The following is a 27,745-nucleotide window of genomic DNA, read 5'->3' on the forward strand; positions in this document are numbered from 1 at the left end:
TCCTCCTTCTCTCCTCTCCTCTCTCCAGCTTCCTCTCCTCTCCCTTCTTCCTTTTCTCCTCTCCCGTCCTCCATCTCTCCTCTCCCTCCTCCTCTCCCGTCCTCCTTCTCTCCTCTCCCTCCTCCTTTCCTGTCCTCTTCCTCATATCTCGCCATCCCTCCTCTCCTCCTCCTTCCCCCCTCTCCTCTGTATCTGCCTTCACATGCCAAATATGTAGTTAGGCCTACATTTCAAGTAGACCTGAGTAGAATACACAGACATAAATATCACTATGTGTTTGTAGTTTGATCATTTGTAATTAGGCTGGAGTTAGTAGGCTATTTGAAGTGGCTGACTAGAGAGGCTAGAGGAGGATGAGGAAGGTGACTGACTGGAGAGGCTAGAGAAGGATGAGGAAGGTGACTGACTATAGAGGCTAGAGGATGATGAGGAAGGTGACTGACTGGAGAGGCTAGAGGAGGATGAGGAAGGTGACTGACTGGAGAGGCTAGAGGAGGATGAGGAAGGTGACTGACTGGAGAGGCTAGAGGAGGATGAGGAAGGTGACTGACTATAGAGGCTAGAGGAGGATGAGGAAGGTGACTGACTGGAGAGGCTAGAGGAGGATGAGGAAGGTGACTGACTGGAGAGGCTAGAGGAGGATGAGGAAGGTGACTGACTGGAGAGGTAAGAGGAGGATGAGGAAGGTGACTGACTATAGAGGCTAGAGGATGATGAGGAAGGTGACTGACTGGAGAGGCTAGAGGAGGATGAGGAAGGTGACTGACTATAGAGGCTATAGGAGGATGAGGAAGGTGACTGACTGGAGAGGCTAGAGGAGGATGAGGAAGGTGACTGACTGGAGAGGTTAGAGGAGGATGAGGAAGGTGACTGACTATAGAGGCTAGAGGATGATGAGGAAGGTGACTGACTGGAGAGGCTAGAGGAGGATGAGGAAGGTGACTGACTATAGAGGCTAGAGGATGATGAGGAAGGTGACTGACTGGAGAGGCTAGAGGAGGATGAGGAAGGTGACTGACTGGAGAGGCTAGAGGAGGATGAGGAAGGTGACTGACTGGAGAGGTTAGAGGAGGATGAGGAAGGTGACTGACTATAGATGCTAGAGGATGATGAGGAAGGTGACTGACTGGAGAGGCTAGAGGAGGATGAGGAAGGTCCCTGACTGGAGATGCTAGAGGAGGATGAGGAAGGTGACTGACTGGAGGTGCAGAAGACACAAAGAGAGAGAGAGAAGCAGAGAGAGAGAGAGAGGGAGAGAGAGGGAGAGAGAGAGAGAGAGAGAGAGAGAGAGAGAGAGAGAGAGAGAGGGAGAGAGAGGGAGAGAGAGGGAGAGAGAGAGAGAGAGACAGAGAGAGAGAGGGAGAGAGAGAGAGAGAGGGAGAGAGAGAGAGAGAGGGAGAGAGAGAGGGAGAGAGAGAGAGAGAGAGAGAGAGAGAGAGAGAGAGAGAGAGAGAGAGAGAGAGAGAGAGAGAGAGAGAGAGAGAGAGAGAGAGAGAGAGAGAGAGAGAGAGAGAGAGAGAGGAGAGAGAGAGAGAGAGAGAGAGAGAGAGAGAGAGAGAGCTGCAAGGAGGGAGCAGAGTAGCCAGACACACAGGGGTTGTGAAACGGCACATCCCGGAGCTCCAGGAGCTTTTCAGATGTAAAACCAGGATCACGCTGGGAATTAGTTGATCATTTATTGAGAAAATGTATTCATTATCACCATTAATTGATTAGATGAATCATCGGAGTGCGAGGTCATGGCATTGCCTCGAGACAAGACCTTTTAATCCCTGTTTGACGTCTGCCTGCATAATGAGGGAGGCGGATCTTGCCATAGCCAACTATGCAAAGACGTCAGTTCAGCATCTAGTTATGATTTGTTAGTTGTAAACTAACGTGAAAGCAACAAAACAATTCATCATGTCATTGGATTTATGTTAAACGTCGGGTAAAAATAAAGACCATTCAACATCACATAGATTTACTGTTTGCCTAGCTGTCTCTATGTTTGTCCTGTACACCCGCGGTCCTTCCGTGGGGTGCCTGAAATTCATACTTTTAATAAAAACATCGAAAACAAAACACCGACTTTTCCCTCATTTGTGTTGCGCACACTAACTATGTAAACTGAGATTCAAGTGACCCGTGCGCATTCGCGCGCTGAGTTGAGCAAAATTCCCGGCGGTTGTATTTAATTAACGTTATTATTACAAGTATGAATTGCAGCACCCCGCGGAAACACCGTAGTTGTACGGGACAAACATAGAGACAGGTAAACATTTTCAGAATTGACATTTTTCAAGAATTGACTGATGGTGACTAAATGTTGTTGCTAGCAAACCCCGCGACCAGTTATCAAAAGTCAACTCCGCCTCGATATAAGAGAACGGAGTCGAGCGTTCCTCGGCTGCTGCGTGAACAACCACTTGAGTTGCTCGGCTCTGCTCAGCGCGGTGTGACAAGAGTCCAGAACTACCAAGGCAGGTAACGGACAACCGGAATATAGCGCCTGGATGAAAATAAAGAGAGAGAGAAAGACACGGAGAGAGATTGTATAGTAACACCTATTTGACAGAAATATTAAAGGGATGATCGAGTGATTGTAACAGCACCGGGAGGCAACTTTTATCTCCTTTTTTTGTTGGCATCCTTTCTTCTGCTCAGCCTCGTAGCGTTTATGTGACGCGGACAACTCCGCGAACGACTGCGTTTTGATCGGTCAGTAGCGTCTTTAGGAATATATAGTCTAGAATGTTATTATTATTATTTGTTTAAATCATTAATTTAATTCATTTCATTAAAATGCTGTTCAGTACAGCACGGTGATTTTGGGAATCATTTAAAGGAAATATGTATCTTTTAATCACATTTAGGCTCGTTGTTTTTTCCATCCTAAAGATATGATGATTAGGACAGCTAATTGTAACCGTTATTTCTACATAACTGGTAACGGGTCTATTTTACCCAGGTCTGTTTTTATAGGACGAGAAGATTGAATAACTCCAGCAGTCAGGCTTTTACATCTATCAGCCTCTATCAATGCTATACCCTGTATCTTGGTATATAGCCTCTATCAATGCTGTACCCTGTATCTTGGTACATAGCCTCTATCAATGCTGTACCCTGTATCTTGGGTACATAGCCTCTATCAATGCTGTACCCTGTATCTTGGGTACATAGCCTCTATCAATGCTGTACCCTGTATCTTGGTACATAGCCTCTATCAATGCTGTACCCTGTATCTTGGTACATAGCCTCTATCAATGCTGTACCCTGTATCTTGGGTACATAGCCTCTATCAATGCTGTACCCTGTATCTTGGGTACATAGCCTCTATCAATGCTGTACCCTGTATCTTGGTACATAGCCTCTATCAATGCTGTACCCTGTATCTTGGTACATAGCCTCTATCAATGATGTACCCTGTATCTTGGGTACATAGCCTCTATCAATGCTGTACCCTGTATCTTGGTACATAGCCTCTATCAATGCTGTACCCTGTATCTTGGGTATATAGCCTCTATCAATGCTGTACTCTGTATCTGGGTACATAGCCTCTATCAATGCTGTTCCCTGTATCTTTGGTACATAGCCTCTACCAATGCTGTACTCTGTATCTTGGTACATAGCCTCTATCAATGCTGTACCCTGTATCTTGGGTACATAGCCTCTATCAATGCTGTACCCTGTATCTTGGTACATAGCCTCTATCAATGCTGTACCCTGTATCTTGGTACATAGCCTCTATCAATGCTGTACCCTGTATCTTGGGTACATAGCCTCTATCAATGCTGTACTCTGTATCTTGGTACATAGCCTCTATCAATGCTGTACCCTGTATCTTGGGTACATAGCCTCTATCAACGCTGTACCCTGTATCTTGGTACATAGCCTCTATCAATGCTGTACCCTGTATCATGGGTACATAGCCTCTATCAATGCTGTACCCTGTATCTTGGTACATAGCTTCTATCAATGCTGTACCCTGTATCTTGGGTACATAGCCTCTATCAATGCTGTACCCTGTATCTTGGTACATAGCCTCTATCAATGCTGTACCCTGTATCTTGGTACAAAGCCTCTATCAATGCTGTACCCTGTATCTTGGTACATAGCCTCTATCAATGATGCACCCTGTATCTTGGTACATAGCCTCTATCAATGCTGTTCCCTGTATCTTGGTACATAGCCTCTATCAACTCTGTACCCTGTATCTTGGGTACATAGCCTCTATCAATGCTGTACCCTGTATCTTGGGTACATAGCATCTATCAATGCTGTACCCTGTATCTTGGTACATAGCCTCTATCAATGCTGTACCCTGTATCTTGGTACATAGCCTCTATCAATGCTGTACTCTGTATCTTGGTACATAGCCTCTATCAATGCTGTACTCTGTATCTTGGTACATAGCCTCTATCAATGCTGTACCCTGTATCTTGGTACATAGCCTCTATCAATGCTGTACCCTGTATCTTGGTACATAGCCTCTATCAATGCTGTACCCTGTATCTGGGTACATAGCCTCTATCAATGCTGTACCCTGTATCTTGGTACATAGCCTCTATCAATGATGTACCCTGTATCTTGGTACATAGCCTCTATCAATGCTGTACCCTGTATCTTGGTACATAGCCTCTATCAATGCTGTACCCTGTATCTTGGTACATAGCCTCTATCAATGCTGTACCCTGTATCTGGGTACATAGCCTCTATCAATGCTGTACTCTGTATCTTGGTACATAGCCTCTATCAATGCTGTACCCTGTATCTGGGTACATAGCCTCTATCAATGCTGTACTCTGTATCTTGGGTACATAGCCTCTATCAATGCTGTACCCTGTATCTTGGTACATAGCCTCTATCAATGCTGTACCCTGTATCTTGGTACATAGCCTCTATCAATGCTGTACCCTGTATCTTGGTACATAGCCTCTATCAATGCTGTACCCTGTATCTTGGTACATAGCCTCTATCAATGCTGTACCCTGTATCTTGGGTACATATCCTCTATCAATGCTGTACCCTGTATCTGGGTACATAGCCTCTATCTGTCCACCAAGGGACAGATGGGTTGTGATAATTAATGGAAACACACATATAGCCAGTGGCAAACAAATATAAAAAAACGAAGCAAACTTCCTCAGATGCATTAATAATATCCCAGACAGAACTGTGATGTGACATACAGTACATCCAGCATAGTGTGATGTGACATTCAGTACATCCAGCATAGTGTGATATGACATACAGTACATCCAGCATAGTGTGATATGACATACAGTACATCCAGCATAGTGTGATATGACATACAGTACATCCAGCATAGTGTGATGTGACATACAGTACATCCTGCATAGTGTGATGTGACATACAGTACATCCAGCATAGTGTAATGTGACATACAGTACATCCAGCATAGTGTGATATGACATACAGTACATCCAGCATAGTGTGATATGACATACAGTACATCCAGCATAGTGTGATATGACATACAGTACATCCAGCATAGTGTGATATGACATACAGTACATCCAGCATAGTGTGATATGACATACAGTACATCCAGCATAGTGTGATATGACATACAGTACATCCAGCATAGTGTGATATGACATACAGTACATCCAGCATAGTGTGATATGACATACAGTACATCCAGCATAGTGTGATATGACATACAGTACATCCAGCATAGTGTAATGTGACATACAGTACATCCAGCATAGTGTGATATGACATACAGTACATCCAGCATAGTGTGATATGACATACAGTACATCCAGCATAGTGTGATATGACATACAGTACATCCAGCATAGTGTGATATGACATACAGTACATCCAGCATAGTGTAATGTGACATACAGTACATCCAGCATAGTGTGATATGACATACAGTACATCCAGCTTAGTGTGATATGACATACAGTACATCCAGCATAGTGTGATATGACATACAGTACATCCAGCATAGTGTGATATGACATACAGTACATCCAGCATAGTGTGATATGACATACAGTACATCCAGCATAGTGTAATGTGACATACAGTACATCCAGCATAGTGTGATATGACATACAGTACATCCAGAATAGTGTGATATGACATACAGCATAGTGTGATATGACATACAGTACATCCAGCATAGTGCGATATGACATACAGTACATCCAGAATAGTGTGATATGACATACAGCATAGTGTGATATGACATACAGTACATCCAGCATAGTGCGATATGACATACAGTACATCCAGAATAGTGTGATATGACATACAGCATAGTGTGATATGACATACAGTACATCCAGCATAGTGTGATATGACATACAGTACATCCAGCATAGTGTGATATGACATCCATCATAGTGTGACATGACATACAGTACATCCAGCATAGTGTGATATGACGTACAGTACATCCAGCATAGTGTGATGTGACATACAGTACATCCAGCATAGTGTGATATGACATACAGTACATCCAGCATAGTGTGATATGACATACAGTACATCCAGCATAGTGTGATATGACATACAGTACATCCAGCATAGTGCGATATGACATACAGTACATCCAGCATAGTGTGATATGACATACAGTACATCCAGCATAGTGCGATATGACATACAGTACATCCAGCATAGTATGATATGACATACAGTACATCCAGCATAGTGTGATATGACATACAGTACATCCAGCATAGTGTGATGTGACATACAGTACATCCAGCATAGTGTGATATGACATACAGCATAGTGTGATATGACATACAGTACATCCAGCATAGTGTGATATGACATACAGTACATCCAGCATAGTGTGATATGACATACAGTACATCCAGCTTAGTGTGATATGACATACAGTACATCCAGCATAGTGTGATAAGACATACAGTACATCCAGCATAGTGTGATATGACATACAGTACATCCAGCATAGTGTGATATGACATACAGTACATCCAGCATAGTGTGATATGACATACAGTACATCCAGCATAGTGTGATATGACATACAGTACATTCAGCATAGTGTGATATGACATACAGTACATCCAGCATAGTGTGATATGACATACAGTACATCCAGCATAGTGTGATATGACATACAGTACATACAGCATAGTGTGATATGACATACAGTACATACAGCATAGTGTGATATGACATACAGTACATCCAGCATAGTGTGATATGACATACAGTACATTCAGCATAGTGTGATATGACATACAGTACATCCAGCATAGTGTGATATGACATACAGTACATCCAGCATAGTGTGATATGACATACAGTACATCCAGCATAGTGTGATATGACATACAGTACATCCAGCATAGTGTGATATGACATACAGTACATCCAGCATAGTGTGATATGACATACAGTACATCCAGCATAGTGTGATATGACATATAGTACATCCAGCATAGTGCGATATGACATACAGTACATCCAGCATAGTGTGATATGACACACAGCATAGTGTGATATGACATACAGTACATCCAGCATAGTGTGATATGACATACAGTACATCCAGCATAGTGTGATATGACATACAGTACATTCAGCATAGTGTGATATGACATACAGTACATCCAGCATAGTGTGATATGACATACAGTACATCCAGCATAGTGTGATATGACATACAGTACATCCAGCATAGTGTGATATGACATACAGTACATCCAGCATAATGTGATATGACATACAGTACATACAGCATAGTGTGATATGACATACAGTACATCCAACATAGTGTGATATGACATACAGTACATCCAGCATAGTGTGATATGACATACAGTACATCCAGCATAGTGTGATATGACATCCATCATAGTGTGACATGACATACAGTACATCCAGCATAGTGTGATATGACGTACAGTACATCCAGCATAGTGTGATGTGACATACAGTACATCCAGCATAGTGTGATATGACATACAGTACATCCAGCATAGTGTGATATGACATACAGTACATCCAGCATAGTGTGATATGACATACAGTACATCCAGCATAGTGTGATATGACATACAGTACATCCAGCATAGTGTGATATGACATACAGTACATCCAGCATAGTGCGATATGACATACAGTACATCCAGCATAGTGTGATATGACATACAGTACATCCAGCATAGTGTGATATGACATACAGTACATCCAGCATAGTGTGATGTGACATACAGTACATCCAGCATAGTGTGATATGACATACAGCATAGTGTGATATGACGTACAGTACATCCAGCATAGTGTGATATGACATACAGTACATCCAGCATAGTGTGATATGACATACAGTACATCCAGCTTAGTGTGATATGACATACAGTACATCCAGCATAGTGTGATATGACATACAGTACATCCAGCTTAGTGTGATATGACATACAGTACATCCATCATAGTGTGATATGACATACAGTACATCCAGCATAGTGTGATATGACATACAGTACATTCAGCATAGTGTGATATGACATACAGTACATCCAGCATAGTGTGATATGACATACAGTACATCCAGCATAGTGTGATATGACATACAGTACATCCAGCTTAGTGTGATATGACATACAGTACATCCAACATAGTGTGATATGACATACAGTACATCCAGCATAGTGTGATATGACATATAGTACATCCAGCATAGTGCGATATGACATACAGTACATCCAGCATAGTGTGATATGACATACAGCATAGTGTGATATGACATACAGTACATCCAGCATAGTGTGATATGACATCCATCATAGTGTGACATGACATACAGTACATCCAGCATAGTGTGATATGACGTACAGTACATCCAGCATAGTGTGATATGACATACAGTACATCCAGCATAGTGTGATATGACATACAGTACATCCAGCTTAGTGTGATATGACATACAGTACATCCAGCATAGTGTGATATGACATACAGTACATCCAGCTTAGTGTGATATGACATACAGTACATCCAGCATAGTGTGATATGACATACAGTACATCCAGCATAGTGTGATATGACATACAGTACATCCAGCATAGTGTGATATGACATACAGTACATCCAGCATAGTGTGATATGACATACAGTACATCCAGCATAGTGTGATATGACATACAGTACATCCAGCATAGTGTGATATGACATACAGTACATCCAGCATAGTGTGATATGACATACAGTACATCCAGCATAGTGTGATATGACATACAGTACATCCAACATAGTGTGATATGACATACAGTACATCCAGCATAGTGTGATATGACATACAGTACATCCAGCATAGTGTGATATGACATACAGTACATCCAGCATAGTGTGATATGACATACAGTACATCCAGCATAGTGTGATATGACATACAGTACATCCAGCATAGTGTGATATGACATACAGTACATCCAGCATAGTGTGATATGACATACAGTACATCCAGCATAGTGTGATATGACATATAGTACATCCAGCATAGTGCGATATGACATACAGTACATCCAGCATAGTGTGATATGACATACAGCATAGTGTGATATGACATACAGTACATCCAGCATAGTGTGATATGACATACAGTACATCCAGCATAGTGTGATATGACATACAGTACATTCAGCATAGTGTGATATGACATACAGTACATCCAGCATAGTGTGATATGACATACAGTACATCCAGCATAGTGTGATATGACATACAGTACATCCAGCATAGTGTGATATGACATACAGTACATCCAGCATAGTGTGATATGACATACAGTACATACAGCATAGTGTGATATGACATACAGTACATCCAGCATAGTGTGATATGACATACAGTACATCCAACATAGTGTGATATGACATACAGTACATCCAGCATAGTGTGATATGACATACAGTACATCCAGCATAGTGTGATATGACATATAGTACATCCAGCATAGTGCGATATGACATACAGTACATCCAGCATAGTGTGATATGACATACAGCATAGTGTGATATGACATACAGTACATCCAGCATAGTGTGATATGACATCCATCATAGTGTGACATGACATACAGTACATCCAGCATAGTGTGATATGACGTACAGTACATCCAGCATAGTGTGATGTGACATACAGTACATCCAGCATAGTGTGATATGACATACAGTACATCCAGCATAGTGTGATATGACATACAGTACATCCAGCATAGTGTGATATGACATACAGTACATCCAGCATAGTGTGATATGACATACAGTACATCCAGCATAGTGTGATAAGACATACAGTACATACAGCATAGTGTGATATGACACACAGTACATACAGCATAGTGTGATATGACATACAGTACATCCAGCATAGTGTGATATGACATACAGTACATACAGCATAGTGTGATGTGACATACAGTACATCCAGCATAGTGTGATAAGACATACAGTACATACAGCAAAGTGTGATATGACATACAGTACATACAGCATAGTGTGATATGACATACAGTACATCCAGCATAGTGTGATATGACATACAGTACATCCAGCATAGTGTGATATGACATACAGTACATCCAGCATAGTGTGATATGACATACAGTACATCCAGCATAGTGTGATATGACATACAGTACATCCAGCATAGTGTGATATGACATACAGTACATTCAGCATAGTGTGATATGACATACAGTACATCCAGCATAGTGTGATATGACATACAGTACATCCAGCATAGTGTGATATGACATACAGTACATCCAGCATAGTGTGATATGACATACAGTACATCCAGCATAGTGTGATATGACATACAGTACATCCAGCATAGTGTGATATGACATACAGTACATCCAGCATAGTGTGATATGACATACAGTACATTCAGCATAGTGTGATATGACATACAGTACATCCAGCATAGTGTGATATGACATACAGTACATCCAGCATAGTGTGATATGACATACAGTACATCCAGCATAGTGTGATATGACATACAGTACATCCAGCATAGTGTGATATGACATACAGTACATCCAGCATAGTGTGATATGACATACAGTACATCCAGCATAGTGTGATATGACATACAGTACATTCAGCATAGTGTGATATGACATACAGTACATCCAGCATAGTGTGATATGACATACAGTACATCCAGCATAGTGTGATAAGACATACAGTACATCCAGCATAGTGTGATATGACATACAGTACATCCAGCATAGTGTGATATGACATACAGTACATCCAGCATAGTGTGATATGACATACAGTACATACAGCATAGTGTGATATGACATACAGTACATTCAGCATAGTGTGATATGACATACAGTACATCCAGCATAGTGTGATATGACATACAGTACATCCAGCATAGTGTGATATGACATACAGTACATCCAGCATAGTGTGATATGACATACAGTACATCCAGCATAGTGTGATATGACATACAGTACATCCAGCATAGTGTGATATGACATACAGTACATACAGCATAGTGTGATATGACATACAGTACATAGAGCATAGTGTGATATGACATACAGTACATCCAGCATAGTGTGATATGACATACAGTACATTCAGCATAGTGTGATATGACATACAGTACATCCAGCATAGTGTGATATGACATACAGTACATCCAGCATAGTGTGATAAGACATACAGTACATCCAGCATAGTGTGATATGACATACAGTACATCCAGCATAGTGTGATATGACATACAGTACATCCAGCATAGTGTGATATGACATACAGTACATCCAGCATAGTGTGATATGACATACAGTACATACAGCATAGTGTGATATGACATACAGTACATCCAGCATAGTGTGATATGACATACAGTACATCCAGCATAGTGTGATATGACATACAGTACATCCAGCATAGTGTGATATGACATACAGTACATCCAGCATAGTGTGATATGACATACAGTACATCCAGCATAGTGTGATATGACATACAGTACATTCAGCATAGTGTGATATGACATACAGTACATCCAGCATAGTGTGATATGACATACAGTACATCCAGCATAGTGTGATATGACATACAGTACATCCAGCATAGTGTGATATGACATACAGTACATCCAGCATAGTGTGATATGACATACAGTACATCCAGCATAGTGTGATATGACATACAGTACATCCAGCATAGTGTGATATGACATACAGTACATCCAGCATAGTGTGATATGACATACAGTACATCCAGCATAGTGTGATATGACATATAGTACATCCAGCATAGTGTGATATGACATACAGTACATCCAGCATAGTGTGATATGACATACAGTACATCCAGCATAGTGTGATATGACATACAGTACATCCAGCATAGTGTGATAAGACATACAGTACATCCAGCATAGTGTGATATGACATACATTACATCCAGCATAGTGTGATATGACATACAGTACATCCAGCATAGTGTGATATGACATACAGTACATCCAGCATAGTGTGATATGACATACAGTACATTCAGCATAGTGTGATATGACATACAGTACATCCAGCATAGTGTGATATGACATACAGTACATCCAGCATAGTGTGATATGACATACAGTACATCCAGCATAGTGTGATATGACATACAGTACATCCAGCATAGTGTGATATGACATACAGTACATCCAGCATAGTGTGATATGACATACAGTACATCCAGCATAGTGTGATATGACATATAGTACATCCAGCATAGTGCGATATGACATACAGTACATCCAGCATAGTGTGATATGACATACAGCATAGTGTGATATGACATATAGTACATCCAGCATAGTGCGATATGACATACAGTACATCCAGCATAGTGTGATATGACATACAGTACATCCAGCATAGTGTGATATGACATATAGTACATCCAGCATAGTGTGATATGACATACAGTACATCCAGCATAGTGTGATATGACATACAGTACATCCAGCATAGTGTGATATGACATACAGTACATCCAGCATAGTGTGATAAGACATACAGTACATCCAGCATAGTGTGATATGACATACATTACATCCAGCATAGTGTGATATGACATACAGTACATCCAGCATAGTGTGATATGACATACAGTACATCCAGCATAGTGTGATATGACATACAGTACATTCAGCATAGTGTGATATGACATACAGTACATCCAGCATAGTGTGATATGACATACAGTACATCCAGCATAGTGTGATATGACATACAGTACATCCAGCATAGTGTGATATGACATACAGTACATCCAGCATAGTGTGATATGACATACAGTACATCCAGCATAGTGTGATATGACATACAGTACATCCAGCATAGTGTGATATGACATATAGTACATCCAGCATAGTGCGATATGACATACAGTACATCCAGCATAGTGTGATATGACATACAGCATAGTGTGATATGACATACAGTACATCCAGCATAGTGTGATATGACATACAGTACATTCAGCATAGTGTGATATGACATATAGTACATCCAGCATAGTGTGATATGACATACAGTACATCCAACATAGTGTGATATGACATACAGTACATCCAGCATAGTGTGATATGACATACAGTACATCCAGCATAGTGTGATATGACATACAGTACATCCAGCATAGTGTGATATGACATACAGTACATCCAACATAGTGTGATATGACATACAGTACATCCAGCATAGTGTGATATGACATACAGTACATCCAGCATAGTGTGATATGACATATAGTACATCCAGCATAGTGCGATATGACATACAGTACATCCAGCATAGTGTGATATGACATACAGCATAGTGTGATATGACATACAGTACATCCAGCATAGTGTGATATGACATCCATCATAGTGTGACATGACATACAGTACATCCAGCATAGTGTGATATGACGTACAGTACATCCAGCATAGTGTGATGTGACATACAGTACATCCAGCATAGTGTGATATGACATACAGTACATCCAGCATAGTGTGATATGACATACAGTACATCCAGCATAGTGTGATATGACATACAGTACATCCAGCATAGTGTGATATGACATACAGTACATCCAGCATAGTGTGATATGACATACAGTACATACAGCATAGTGTGATATGACATACAGTACATCCAGCATAGTGTGATATGACATACAGTACATCCAGCATAGTGTGATATGACATACAGTACATCCAGCATAGTGTGATATGACATACAGTACATCCAGCATAGTGTGATATGACATACAGTACATCCAGCATAGTGTGATATGACATACAGTACATCCAGCATAGTGTGATATGACATACAGTACATCCAGCATAGTGTGATATGACATACAGTACATCCAGCATAGTGTGATATGACATACAGTACATCCAGCATAGTGTGATATGACATACAGTACATCCAGCATAGTGTGATATGACATACAGTACATCCAGCATAGTGTGATATGACATACAGTACATCCAGCATAGTGTGATATGACATACAGTACATCCAGCATAGTGTGATATGACATACAGTACATCCAGCATAGTGTGATATGACATACAGTACATCCAGCATAGTGTGATATGACATACAGTACATCCAGCATAGTGTGATATGACATACAGTACATCCAGCATAGTGTGATATGACATACAGTACATCCAGCATAGTGTGATATGACATACAGTACATCAGCATAGTGTGATATGACATATAGTACATTCAGCATAGTGCGATATGACATACAGTACATCCAGCATAGTGTGATATGACATACAGCATAGTGTGATATGACATACAGTACATCCAGCATACTGTGATATGACATACAGTACATCCAGCATAGTGTGATATGACATACAGTACATTCAGCATAGTGTGATATGACATACAGTACATCCAGCATAGTGTGATATGACATACAGTACATCCAGCATAGTGTGATATGACATACAGTACATCCAGCATAGTGTGATATGACATACAGTACATCCAGCATAGTGTGATATGACATACAGTACATACAGCATAGTGTGATATGACATACAGTACATCCAGCATAGTGTGATATGACATACAGTACATCCAACATAGTGTGATATGACATACAGTACATCCAGCATAGTGTGATATGACATACAGTACATCCAGCATAGTGTGATATGACATATAGTACATCCAGCATAGTGCGATATGACATACAGTACATCCAGCATAGTGTGATATGACATACAGCATAGTGTGATATGACATACAGTACATCCAGCATAGTGTGATATGACATCCATCATAGTGTGACATGACATACAGTACATCCAGCATAGTGTGATATGACGTACAGTACATCCAGCATAGTGTGATGTGACATACAGTACATCCAGCATAGTGTGATATGACATACAGTACATCCAGCATAGTGTGATATGACATACAGTACATCCAGCATAGTGTGATATGACATACAGTACATCCAGCATAGTGTGATATGACATACAGTACATCCAGCATAGTGTGATAAGACATACAGTACATACAGCATAGTGTGATATGACATACAGTACATACAGCATAGTGTGATATGACATACAGTACATCCAGCATAGTGTGATATGACATACAGTACATACAGCATAGTGTGATATGACATACAGTACATACAGCATAGTGTGATAAGACATACAGTACATACAGCATAGTGTGATATGACATACAGTACATCCAGCATAGTGTGATATGACATACAGTACATCCAGCATAGTGTGATATGACATACAGTACATCCAGCATAGTGTGATATGACATACAGTACATCCAGCATAGTGTGATATGACATACAGTACATCCAGCATAGTGTGATATGACATACAGTACATCCAGCATAGTGTGATATGACATACAGTACATTCAGCATAGTGTGATATGACATACAGTACATCCAGCATAGTGTGATATGACATACAGTACATCCAGCATAGTGTGATATGACATACAGTACATCCAGCATAGTGTGATATGACATACAGTACATCCAGCATAGTGTGATATGACATACAGTACATCCAGCATAGTGTGATATGACATACAGTACATCCAGCATAGTGTGATATGACATACAGTACATTCAGCATAGTGTGATATGACATACAGTACATCCAGCATAGTGTGATATGACATACAGTACATCCAGCATAGTGTGATATGACATACAGTACATCCAGCATAGTGTGATATGACATACAGTACATCCAGCATAGTGTGATATGACATACAGTACATCCAGCATAGTGTGATATGACATACAGTACATCCAGCATAGTGTGATATGACATACAGTACATTCAGCATAGTGTGATATGACATACAGTACATCCAGCATAGTGTGATATGACATACAGTACATCCAGCATAGTGTGATAAGACATACAGTACATCCAGCATAGTGTGATATGACATACAGTACATCCAGCATAGTGTGATATGACATACAGTACATCCAGCATAGTGTGATATGACATACAGTACATCCAGCATAGTGTGATATGACATACAGTACATCCAGCATAGTGTGATATGACATACAGTACATCCAGCATAGTGTGATATGACATACAGTACATCCAGCATAGTGTGATATGACATACAGTACATTCAGCATAGTGTGATATGACATACAGTACATCCAGCATAGTGTGATATGACATACAGTACATCCAGCATAGTGTGATATGACATACAGTACATCCAGCATAGTGTGATATGACATACAGTACATCCAGCATAGTGTGATATGACATACAGTACATCCAGCATAGTGTGATATGACATACAGTACATTCAGCATAGTGTGATATGACATACAGTACATCCAGCATAGTGTGATATGACATACAGTACATCCAGCATAGTGTGATAAGACATACAGTACATCCAGCATAGTGTGATATGACATACAGTACATCCAGCATAGTGTGATATGACATACAGTACATCCAGCATAGTGTGATATGACATACAGTACATCCAGCATAGTGTGATATGACATACAGTACATTCAGCATAGTGTGATATGACATACAGTACATCCAGCATAGTGTGATATGACATACAGTACATCCAGCATAGTGTGATATGACATACAGTACATACAGCATAGTGTGATATGACATACAGTACATACAGCATAGTGTGATATGACATACAGTACATCCAGCATAGTGTGATATGACATACAGTACATTCAGCATAGTGTGATATGACATACAGTACATCCAGCATAGTGTGATATGACATACAGTACATCCAGCATAGTGTGATATGACATACAGTACATCCAGCATAGTGTGATATGACATACAGTACATCCAGCATAGTGTGATATGACATACAGTACATCCAGCATAGTGTGATATGACATACAGTACATCCAGCATAGTGTGATATGACATACAGTACATCCAGCATAGTGTGATATGACATACAGTACATCCAGCATAGTGTGATATGACATATAGTACATCCAGCATAGTGTGATATGACATACAGTACATCCAGCATAGTGTGATATGACATACAGTACATCCAGCATAGTGTGATATGACATACAGTACATCCAGCATAGTGTGATAAGACATACAGTACATCCAGCATAGTGTGATATGACATACATTACATCCAGCATAGTGTGATATGACATACAGTACATCCAGCATAGTGTGATATGACATACAGTACATCCAGCATAGTGTGATATGACATACAGTACATTCAGCATAGTGTGATATGACATACAGTACATCCAGCATAGTGTGATATGACATACAGTACATCCAGCATAGTGTGATATGACATACAGTACATCCAGCATAGTGTGATATGACATACAGTACATCCAGCATAGTGTGATATGACATACAGTACATCCAGCATAGTGTGATATGACATACAGTACATCCAGCATAGTGTGATATGACATATAGTACATCCAGCATAGTGCGATATGACATACAGTACATCCAGCATAGTGTGATATGACATACAGCATAGTGTGATATGACATACAGTACATCCAGCATAGTGTGATATGACATACAGTACATTCAGCATAGTGTGATATGACATATAGTACATCCAGCATAGTGTGATATGACATACAGTACATCCAACATAGTGTGATATGACATACAGTACATCCAGCATAGTGTGATATGACATACAGTACATCCAGCATAGTGTGATATGACATACAGTACATCCAGCATAGTGTGATATGACATACAGTACATCCAACATAGTGTGATATGACATACAGTACATCCAGCATAGTGTGATATGACATACAGTACATCCAGCATAGTGTGATATGACATATAGTACATCCAGCATAGTGCGATATGACATACAGTACATCCAGCATAGTGTGATATGACATACAGCATAGTGTGATATGACATACAGTACATCCAGCATAGTGTGATATGACATCCATCATAGTGTGACATGACATACAGTACATCCAGCATAGTGTGATATGACGTACAGTACATCCAGCATAGTGTGATGTGACATACAGTACATCCAGCATAGTGTGATATGACATACAGTACATCCAGCATAGTGTGATATGACATACAGTACATCCAGCATAGTGTGATATGACATACAGTACATCCAGCATAGTGTGATATGACATACAGTACATCCAGCATAGTGTGATATGACATACAGTACATACAGCATAGTGTGATATGACATACAGTACATCCAGCATAGTGTGATATGACATACAGTACATCCAGCATAGTGTGATATGACATACAGTACATCCAGCATAGTGTGATATGACATACAGTACATCCAGCATAGTGTGATATGACATACAGTACATCCAGCATAGTGTGATATGACATACAGTACATCCAGCATAGTGTGATATGACATACAGTACATCCAGCATAGTGTGATATGACATACAGTACATCCAGCATAGTGTGATATGACATACAGTACATCCAGCATAGTGTGATATGACATACAGTACATCCAGCATAGTGTGATATGACATACAGTACATCCAGCATAGTGTGATATGACATACAGTACATCCAGCATAGTGTGATATGACATACAGTACATCCAGCATAGTGTGATATGACATACAGTACATCCAGCATAGTGTGATATGACATACAGTACATCCAGCTTAGTGTGATATGACATACAGTACATCCAGCTTAGTGTGATATGACATACAGTACATCCAGCATAGTGTGATATGACATACAGTAAATCCAGCTTAGTGTGATATGACATACAGTACATCCAGCATAGTGTGATATGACATACAGTACATCCAGCATAGTGTGATATGACATACAGTACATCCAGCTTAGTGTGATATGACATACAGTACATCCAGCATAGTGTGATATGACATACAGTACATCCAGCATAGTGTGATATGACATACAGTACATCCAGCATAGTGTGATATGACATACAGTACATCCAGCATAGTGTGATATGACATACAGTACATCCAGCATAGTGTGATATGACATACAGTACATCCAGCATAGTGTGATATGACATACAGTACATCCAGCATAGTGTGATATGACATACAGTACATCCAGCATAGTGTGATATGACATACAGTACATCCAGCATAGTGTGATATGACATATAGTACATCCAGCATAGTGCGATATGACATACAGTACATCCAGCATAGTGTGATATGACATACAGCATAGTGTGATATGACATACAGTACATCCAGCATAGTGTGATATGACATACAGTACATCCAGCATAGTGTGATATGACATACAGTACATTCAGCATAGTGTGATATGACATACAGTACATCCAGCATAGTGTGATATGACATACAGTACATCCAGCATAGTATGATATGACATACAGTACATCCAGCATAGTGTGATATGACATACAGTACATCCAGCATAGTGTGATATGACATACAGTACATACAGCATAGTGTGATATGACATACAGTACATCCAGCATAGTGTGATATGACATCCATCATAGTGTGACATGACATACAGTACATCCAGCATAGTGTGATATGACATACAGTACATCCAGCATAGTGTGATATGACATACAGTACATACAGCATAGTGTGATATGACATACAGTACATCCAGCATAGTGTGATATGACATACAGCATAGTGTGATATGACATACAGTACATCCAGCATAGTGTGATATGACATACAGTACATCCAGCATAGTGTGATATGACATACAGTACATTCAGCATAGTGTGATATGACATACAGTACATCCAGCATAGTATGATATGACATACAGTACATCCAGCATAGTGTGATATGACATACAGTACATCCAGCATAGTGTGATATGACATACAGTACATCCAGCATAGTGTGATGTGACATACAGTACATCCAGCATAGTGTGATATGACATACAGTACATCCAGCATAGTATGATATGACATACAGTACATCCAGCATAGTGTGATATGACATACAGTACATCCAGCATAGTGTGATATGACATACAGTACATCCAGCATAGTGTGATATGACATACAGTACATCCAGCATAGTGTGATATGACATCCATCATAGTGTGACATGACATACAGTACATCCAGCATAGTGTGATATGACGTACAGTACATCCAGCATAGTGTGATGTGACATACAGTACATCCAGCATAGTGTGATATGACATACAGTACATCCAGCATAGTGTGATATGACATACAGTACATCCAGCATAGTGTGATATGACATACAGTACATCCAGCATAGTGTGATATGACATACAGTACATCCAGCATAGTGTGATATGACATACAGTACATCCAGCATAGTGCGATATGACATACAGTACATCCAGCATAGTGTGATATGACATACAGTACATCCAGCATAGTGTGATATGACATACAGTACATCCAGCATAGTGTGATGTGACATACAGTACATCCAGCATAGTGTGATATGACATACAGCATAGTGTGATATGACGTACAGTACATCCAGCATAGTGTGATATGACATACAGTACATCCAGCATAGTGTGATATGACATACAGTACATCCAGCTTAGTGTGATATGACATACAGTACATCCAGCATAGTGTGATATGACATACAGTACATCCAGCTTAGTGTGATATGACATACAGTACATCCAGCATAGTGTGATATGACATACAGTACATCCAGCATAGTGTGATATGACATACAGTACATTCAGCATAGTGTGATATGACATACAGTACATCCAGCATAGTGTGATATGACATACAGTACATCCAGCATAGTGTGATATGACATACAGTACATCCAGCATAGTGTGATATGACATACAGTACATCCAGCATAGTGTGATATGACATACAGTACATCCAGCATAGTGTGATATGACATACAGTACATCCAGCATAGTGTGATATGACATACAGTACATCCAGCATAGTGTGATATGACATACAGTACATCCAGCATAGTGTGATATGACATACAGTACATCCAGCATAGTGTGATATGACATACAGTACATCCAGCATAGTGTGATATGACATACAGTACATCCAGCATAGTGTGATATGACATACAGTACATCCAGCATAGTGTGATATGACATACAGTACATCCAGCATAGTGTGATATGACATACAGTACATCCAGCTTAGTGTGATATGACATACAGTACATCCAGCATAGTGTGATATGACATACAGTACATCCAGCATAGTGTGATATGACATACAGTACATCCAGCATAGTGTGATATGACATACAGTACATCCAGCATAGTGTGATATGACATACAGTACATCCAGCATAGTGTGATATGACATACAGTACATCCAGCATAGTGTGATATGACATACAGTACATCCAGCATAGTGTGATATGACATACAGTACATCCAGCATAGTGTGATATGACATACAGTACATCCAGCATAGTGTGATATGACATACAGTACATCCAGCATAGTGTGATATGACATACAGTACATCCAGCATAGTGTGATATGACATACAGTACATCCAGCATAGTGTGATATGACATACAGTACATCCAGCATAGTGTGATATGACATACAGTACATCCAGCATAGTGTGATGTGACATACAGTACATCCAGCATAGTGTGATATGACATCCAGCATAGTGTGATATGACATACAGTACATCCAGCATAGGCTAACCTTCCTCTGTCCTGTACTGAAACACAGGTCCTTCTACAGATGTTACGTCCTTAATTGGATCACTCTTTTGTTGCTGAGAATATTCCTGCTAAGCAGGAAATGCAAACGTGTGTATTTGAAGTTCAAAAAGGCTTCTAAAGTTTGTCATTTCCAATTTCAGACTTTTTTTGCCCGATCAAAAATATTTATTATAATCCACATAATAATGAACATTTCCAGTTGATGCGGGATTATTTTCCTCAAACTGTTTCATAGGATAACATTCTCTCATCTGTCTTGTATTGAAACACAGGTCCAGTCTACAACTGTGTTTAACAAACGTGAGTAAATGATGTGATGCGGAAAGCATTTCTCCGTCTTTATTTTTTAGGAAAAAAATGTCTGTTCCTGTTTGTTGCTGCAGAAGCCGGCTTTTAAATGAAGAGAGGTGCTAAACGCCTGTGCTTGTTTCTCCCTCTGTCCACAGATACATTGACGGCTTTCCTCAACCCTGGAGGTGGGAGGAAGGAGAGAAGAAGAGAGGGAACGAGGCAAAATAGGAAGATAGACATCCTCCCTGGAGGTTTGGGAGAAAGGGAGTAAAACGAGAGAGGGAACGAGAGGGGAGAGAGAAAAATACAGAGAGGGAGAGAGAGAGGGAACGAGAGAGAGAGAGAGAGGGAACGAGAGAGAGAGAGAGGGGGAACGAGAGAGAGAGAGAAAGAGGGAACGAGAGAGAGAGAAAGAGGGAACGAGAGGGAGAGGGAACGAGAGAGAGAGGGAACGAGAGAGAGCGAGAGAGAAAGAGAGAGGAGATAGGGACATAGAGAGAGAGAGAAAAAGAGAGAGGAGATAGGGACATAGAGAGAGAGAGAGAACAAGAGAGAGGAGATAGGGACATAAAGAGAGAGAGAGAGAACAAGAGAGAGGAGATAGGGACATAGAGAGAAAGAGAGAACAAGAGAGAGGAGATAGGGACATAAAGAGAGAGAGAGAGAACAAGAGAGAGGAGATAGGAACATAGAGAGAGAGAGAAAGAGAGAGGAGAGAGGGACATAGAGAGAGAGAGAGAGAGAGGGAACGAGAGAGAGAGAGAGAGCAAGAAACATGAGGCAATGAGAGAGAAATGAGCCCAGAAGGACTGCGACCACCTGCCCTGAGGGTGATGACGAGGACCATCAGGATCTGGTCCTAGATCAGAGCGCATCGCTGAAGAATAGTAATGTGTTGGTTGCATAAGGGCTGCACTGAGATCAGTTCTGACAGAGAAACCTGGTCAAACGGGTGCTTGAGGACACCATGAACCTGACCTAGAATCAGTGATGGTCATCACCGTCTGGTCACCACATATGTACGGATGTACTATGGCACTTTACCACCACAAATTAGATTTTACCCCCTAACCCTAACCTTAAATCCTTCCTAATCTAATCTAATTTTACCCCCTAACCCTAACCTTAAATCCTTCCTAATCTAACCTAATCTTACCCCCTAACCCTAACCTTAAATCCTTCCTAATCTAACCTAATCTTACCCCCTAACCCTAACCTTAAATCTTTCCTTATTTAACCTAATCTTACCCCCTAACCCTAGCCTTAACGCTTCCCTAATTTTACCTAATCTTACCCCCTAACCCTAACCTTAAATCCTTCCTAATCTAACCTAATCTTACCCCCTAACCCTAGCCTTAACTCCATACTTTTAAACCTGTATCCCAAATCAAGAACAAATAGCTTGTGTACTACTACTTGCTCATAGATTCTGACAATACATTTACATTGACTGATAACAGCAGACGCTTTTACCCAGTCAGGGCTTTCAACTAGCGTCAGGTAGGTAAAACAACCACATATCACAGTCATCACAGGTTGTATCCTCTACTGAAAATGAAGAACAAATACCTTGTGTACTTGCTCATAAATGTCCATGACCATGTCAGTCATTTAGCAGACGCTCTTATCCCCAGTTATTGACAGCGAGTGCATTCATTTTAAGGTAGCTAGGTGAGACAACCACCTCTCACACTTCTAGTAAGTCAAATGTTTCCTCAATAAAGCAGATTTCTGCAAAGTCAGTGCTAGTAAGATAAGACGTGCTAGTAAGATAAGAGGTGCTAGTAAGATAAGAGGTGCTAGTAAGATAAGACATGCTAGTAAGATAAGACATGCTAGTAAGATAAGAAGTGCTAGTAAGATAAGACGTGTTAGTAAGATAAGAAGTGCTAGTAATATAAGACATGCTAGTAAGATAAGACGTGTTAGTAAGATAAGAGGTGTTAGTAATATAAGACATGCTAGTAAGATAAGAAGTGCTAGTAAGATAAGACGTGTTAGTAAGATAAGACATGCTAGTAAGATAAGAAGTGCTAGTAAGATAAGACGTGTTAGTAAGATAAGAAGTGCTAGTAATATAAGACATGCTAGTAAGATAAGACGTGCTAGTAAGATAAGACGTGCTAGTAAGATAAGACGTGTTAGTAAGATAAGAGGTGCTAGTAAGATAAGACATGCTAGTAAGATAAGACGTGCTAGTAAGATAAGACGTGCTAGTAAGATAAGACGTGCTAGTAAGATAAGACGTGTTAGTAAGATAAGAAGTGCTAGTAATATAAGACATGCTAGTAAGATAAGACGTGTTAGTAAGATAAGACGTGTTAGTAAGATAAGAGGTGCTAGTAAGATAAGAGGTGCTAGTAAGATAAGACATGCTAGTAAGATAAGACGTGCTAGTAAGATAAGACGTGCTAGTAAGATAAGAGGTGCTAGTAAGATAAGGACAAGTGTGTTGCTGTTTGTTTCTGAAGATAGAGCCAGTTCCTAATCTTACCCCTAACCTTAGCCTAAGTAACTTTGACCTTTTATCCCTTATCCTTATCCCACGTTAAGAACACATATCTCAAGTAGCTCGGACTTACCCCTAACCGTGCGCATAAATCCTGATGATACAGTCCTCTACCGCTGCTGCAGTGTAATGAGTAGCATTATATAAGGGCCGCACTGAGGTCAGTGTTGACAGTCAGAGCAAGCCTTGAGGGGACAAGACAGCACCATGAAGCTGACCCTGGACCTGTTATCAGCCCAGCTCAGCTTCACTCCTCTGCTGCATGTAGAGAACGCCACACAGGCCAGACTCAACAACAGTTACAGCTTCTACGACTCCCTCCTCCTCCCCTCATCCTCCTCCTCATCCCTCCTTCCCCCTGACTCTCTCCTCCCGTCTTCCTCCTTCTACCCTCCTGATCCTCCCCTCTTCTCCTCCTCCTCGTCCCTCTTCCCCTCCTCCCTCCTCGCTCCTGATGGTTCAGAGCTGACCAGTTTGTTATGGACGGTCCATGAGCCGACCACGGTGGCTCTGACACTCATGTACTGCCTGTCCTTCCTGGTGGGGTTCGTAGGGAACATAATGTCAATGAAGGTGCTGACCAACCGACGTAGCGAGAGGCTAGCCGCGGTCAGCGCCACACGGTACCTCCTGGTTAACCTGGCGGTGTGTGACCTGGCCGTGGTGTGTGTCTGCATGCCCATAACGCTGGGTCACCAGATCTACTCGGCCTGGGTCTACGGGGACTTCCTCTGCCGAGCGGTCCCCTTCACCCAGGCCGTCTCCGTGTCGGCTAGCGTGCTAACGCTTACGGTCATCAGTGTCAATCGTTACTTCAGTGTACGCTGCCCGCTCCGTGCCCGCTCCCTCTTCACCCGCCGCCGGATCCTAGGGACGGTTGCCGTGGTGTGGGTGGTGTCATCAGCGATCTGCTCCCCATTGGTGTTCATGAACCGGCGAGATGAGATCAGCCTGGGGGCGTCGTTTGTGATCCCTGTGTGCCAGGAGGTGTGGCCGGGGCCGCGTCTGAAACAGGGCTACACCGTCCTGCTCTTCGTGGCGCTCTACTGCATCCCCGTGACCTTTAACCTCACCATCGGCTTCCTGACTGGCCGCCGGCTCTGGGGGGACGGGAAGCGGATGTTTACGGAACTCGACTCTCGAAGCCGAGCGCTGCACACTGAGTGCCTCAAGACGAGGAAGAAGATCGCCAAAATGGTGGTGGCCCTGGTCCTGCTGTTTGCTGTTTCCTGGCTGCCCCTGTATCTGGCTGAGTTCTGGATCGACCGAGTGCAGCATCCGCCATCTTGGCTCATGCAGACCCAGCCCTTTGCCCAGTGGCTGGGCCTCACCAACTCCAGCCTCAACCCTATCTGTTACTGTTTCATAGGTAGGACTCTGCTGTGTACTCATTCATCAGGACTTCCTGGTTCTTATGACGTCATATTCTGTTCATAACTCATTGAAATATATGAATGAATGAATGAATATCCATTCCGTAAGTGAAAAACAGCCAGCATTCACTAGATGTAGAGTCTCCGTTGGTGTTTAGATGTTGGGATGTTCTTTTTAATGCATCTGTTCCCAAAATAACATCCTGTTTGTCCTCCTCTTCTTCTTCTTCTATCCCTTCACAGGTGACCTCCACCGCGGGGCCAAGGTGTTCCGTACCCACTACCACCGCCGGATCGCTGCTCTCTTTGGTTCCTCTTTCGCCAACTCCGCCACGACCACTAACGCCGAGGGAGGACTAGCTGCGGCAACCGTGGCCGCGTCCACGGCAACCATTCCTAAGTTGTTTACCTTCTCCAGGGGTACAGGGGGGCCAGGCAAGATGGAGGACGGGTCTGATAACAGTCTGTCTGACTGGTACAAGTCCAGCCCCAGTATGTGTGAGAACTTCTTACTACCCAGTCATCCTGACAGGCCACAAACACTCTCTATACGGACCGTCTGTGGGGACATAATGGACACCTCCCCTTTAAATAGAGACTGTGGGGGTAGGAAGGACACACTCCCTTTAAGAAGACACTCTGAGGACGAACGAAGGGTCACCCTCCCTTTATGGCCTTTAGCGTCTGCGGACAGAAGAAACACCTTGCATTTAAGACCGGCCTTTGGGGACAGATTGGACACTCAGATTGGACACCTCCCTTTAAGGCAATTCTTGGACATCTTCCCTTTAAGCACTGTCTCTGTGGACAGCAGAGTGGACACCTCGCCTTTAAGACCAGATGGTGGGGGTGAGAAAACAGACAGCCTCCCATTAAGAGGGGACACCTCTCCTTTAAGTCGAGACTCTGCGGACATTATATCAGACCATATAACAAGCCTGTGAACTCTGTGGATTGTCAGATGACGTCAGAGAGAGAGAGAGACAGAGAGGCCTTGGAGGTAATCACCAATCTATAGGGGAGATGATCACCGGGAGGGATAAACACACACACACACATCCTGAATCGATAGACTGTCTGTTGTATCATCAACACAGTGGGACCTATTTCTCTCCCTACAGACAGTTGGGAAACTACGCCCATTGGCTCACTGCCTGTGATTGACAGCCCACGGTGATCCTGCCCACTGGTGTTTACAAAGCAGTTTATCCTCCGTTAGTAGGGATGTGCATCCCAAATGGCATCCTATTCCCTATATAGTACACTACTATAGACCAGAGCCCTATTCCCTA

At 41.4% G+C, this 27,745-nt stretch overlaps 1 protein-coding gene across 1 annotated transcript; it reads left to right on the top strand.

Annotated features, from left to right (window-relative positions):
- Positions 1-2,412: 2,412 nt before the first annotated feature.
- Positions 2,413-27,630, top strand: LOC139542513 (QRFP-like peptide receptor). The gene is made up of 5 exons (XM_071348019.1): positions 2,413-2,700; positions 22,553-22,580; positions 22,727-26,449; positions 26,697-26,945; positions 27,575-27,630. The coding sequence occupies exons 3-5, from the start codon at positions 25,288-25,290 to the stop codon at positions 27,628-27,630; spliced, it is 1,467 nt and encodes a 488-aa protein (XP_071204120.1). The 5' UTR covers positions 2,413-2,700; positions 22,553-22,580; positions 22,727-25,287.
- The last annotated feature ends 115 nt before the right edge of the window (positions 27,631-27,745 follow it).

This window comes from Salvelinus alpinus, chromosome 2, assembly GCF_045679555.1.
Source record: "Salvelinus alpinus chromosome 2, SLU_Salpinus.1, whole genome shotgun sequence".
In the NCBI taxonomy this organism is placed as follows: Eukaryota; Metazoa; Chordata; class Actinopteri; order Salmoniformes; family Salmonidae; genus Salvelinus; species Salvelinus alpinus.

Coding starts and splice junctions, on each gene's coding strand:
- LOC139542513 (XM_071348019.1), top strand. CDS start 25,288: ATGAAGCTGACCCTGGACCTGTTATCAGCCCAGCTCAGCTTCACTCCT. Junction 26,450..26,696: donor TATCTGTTACTGTTTCATAG/GTAGGACTCTGC, acceptor ATCCCTTCACAG/GTGACCTCCACCGCGGGGCC. Junction 26,946..27,574: donor CTGGTACAAGTCCAGCCCCA/GTATGTGTGAGA, acceptor CTCTCCCTACAG/ACAGTTGGGAAACTACGCCC.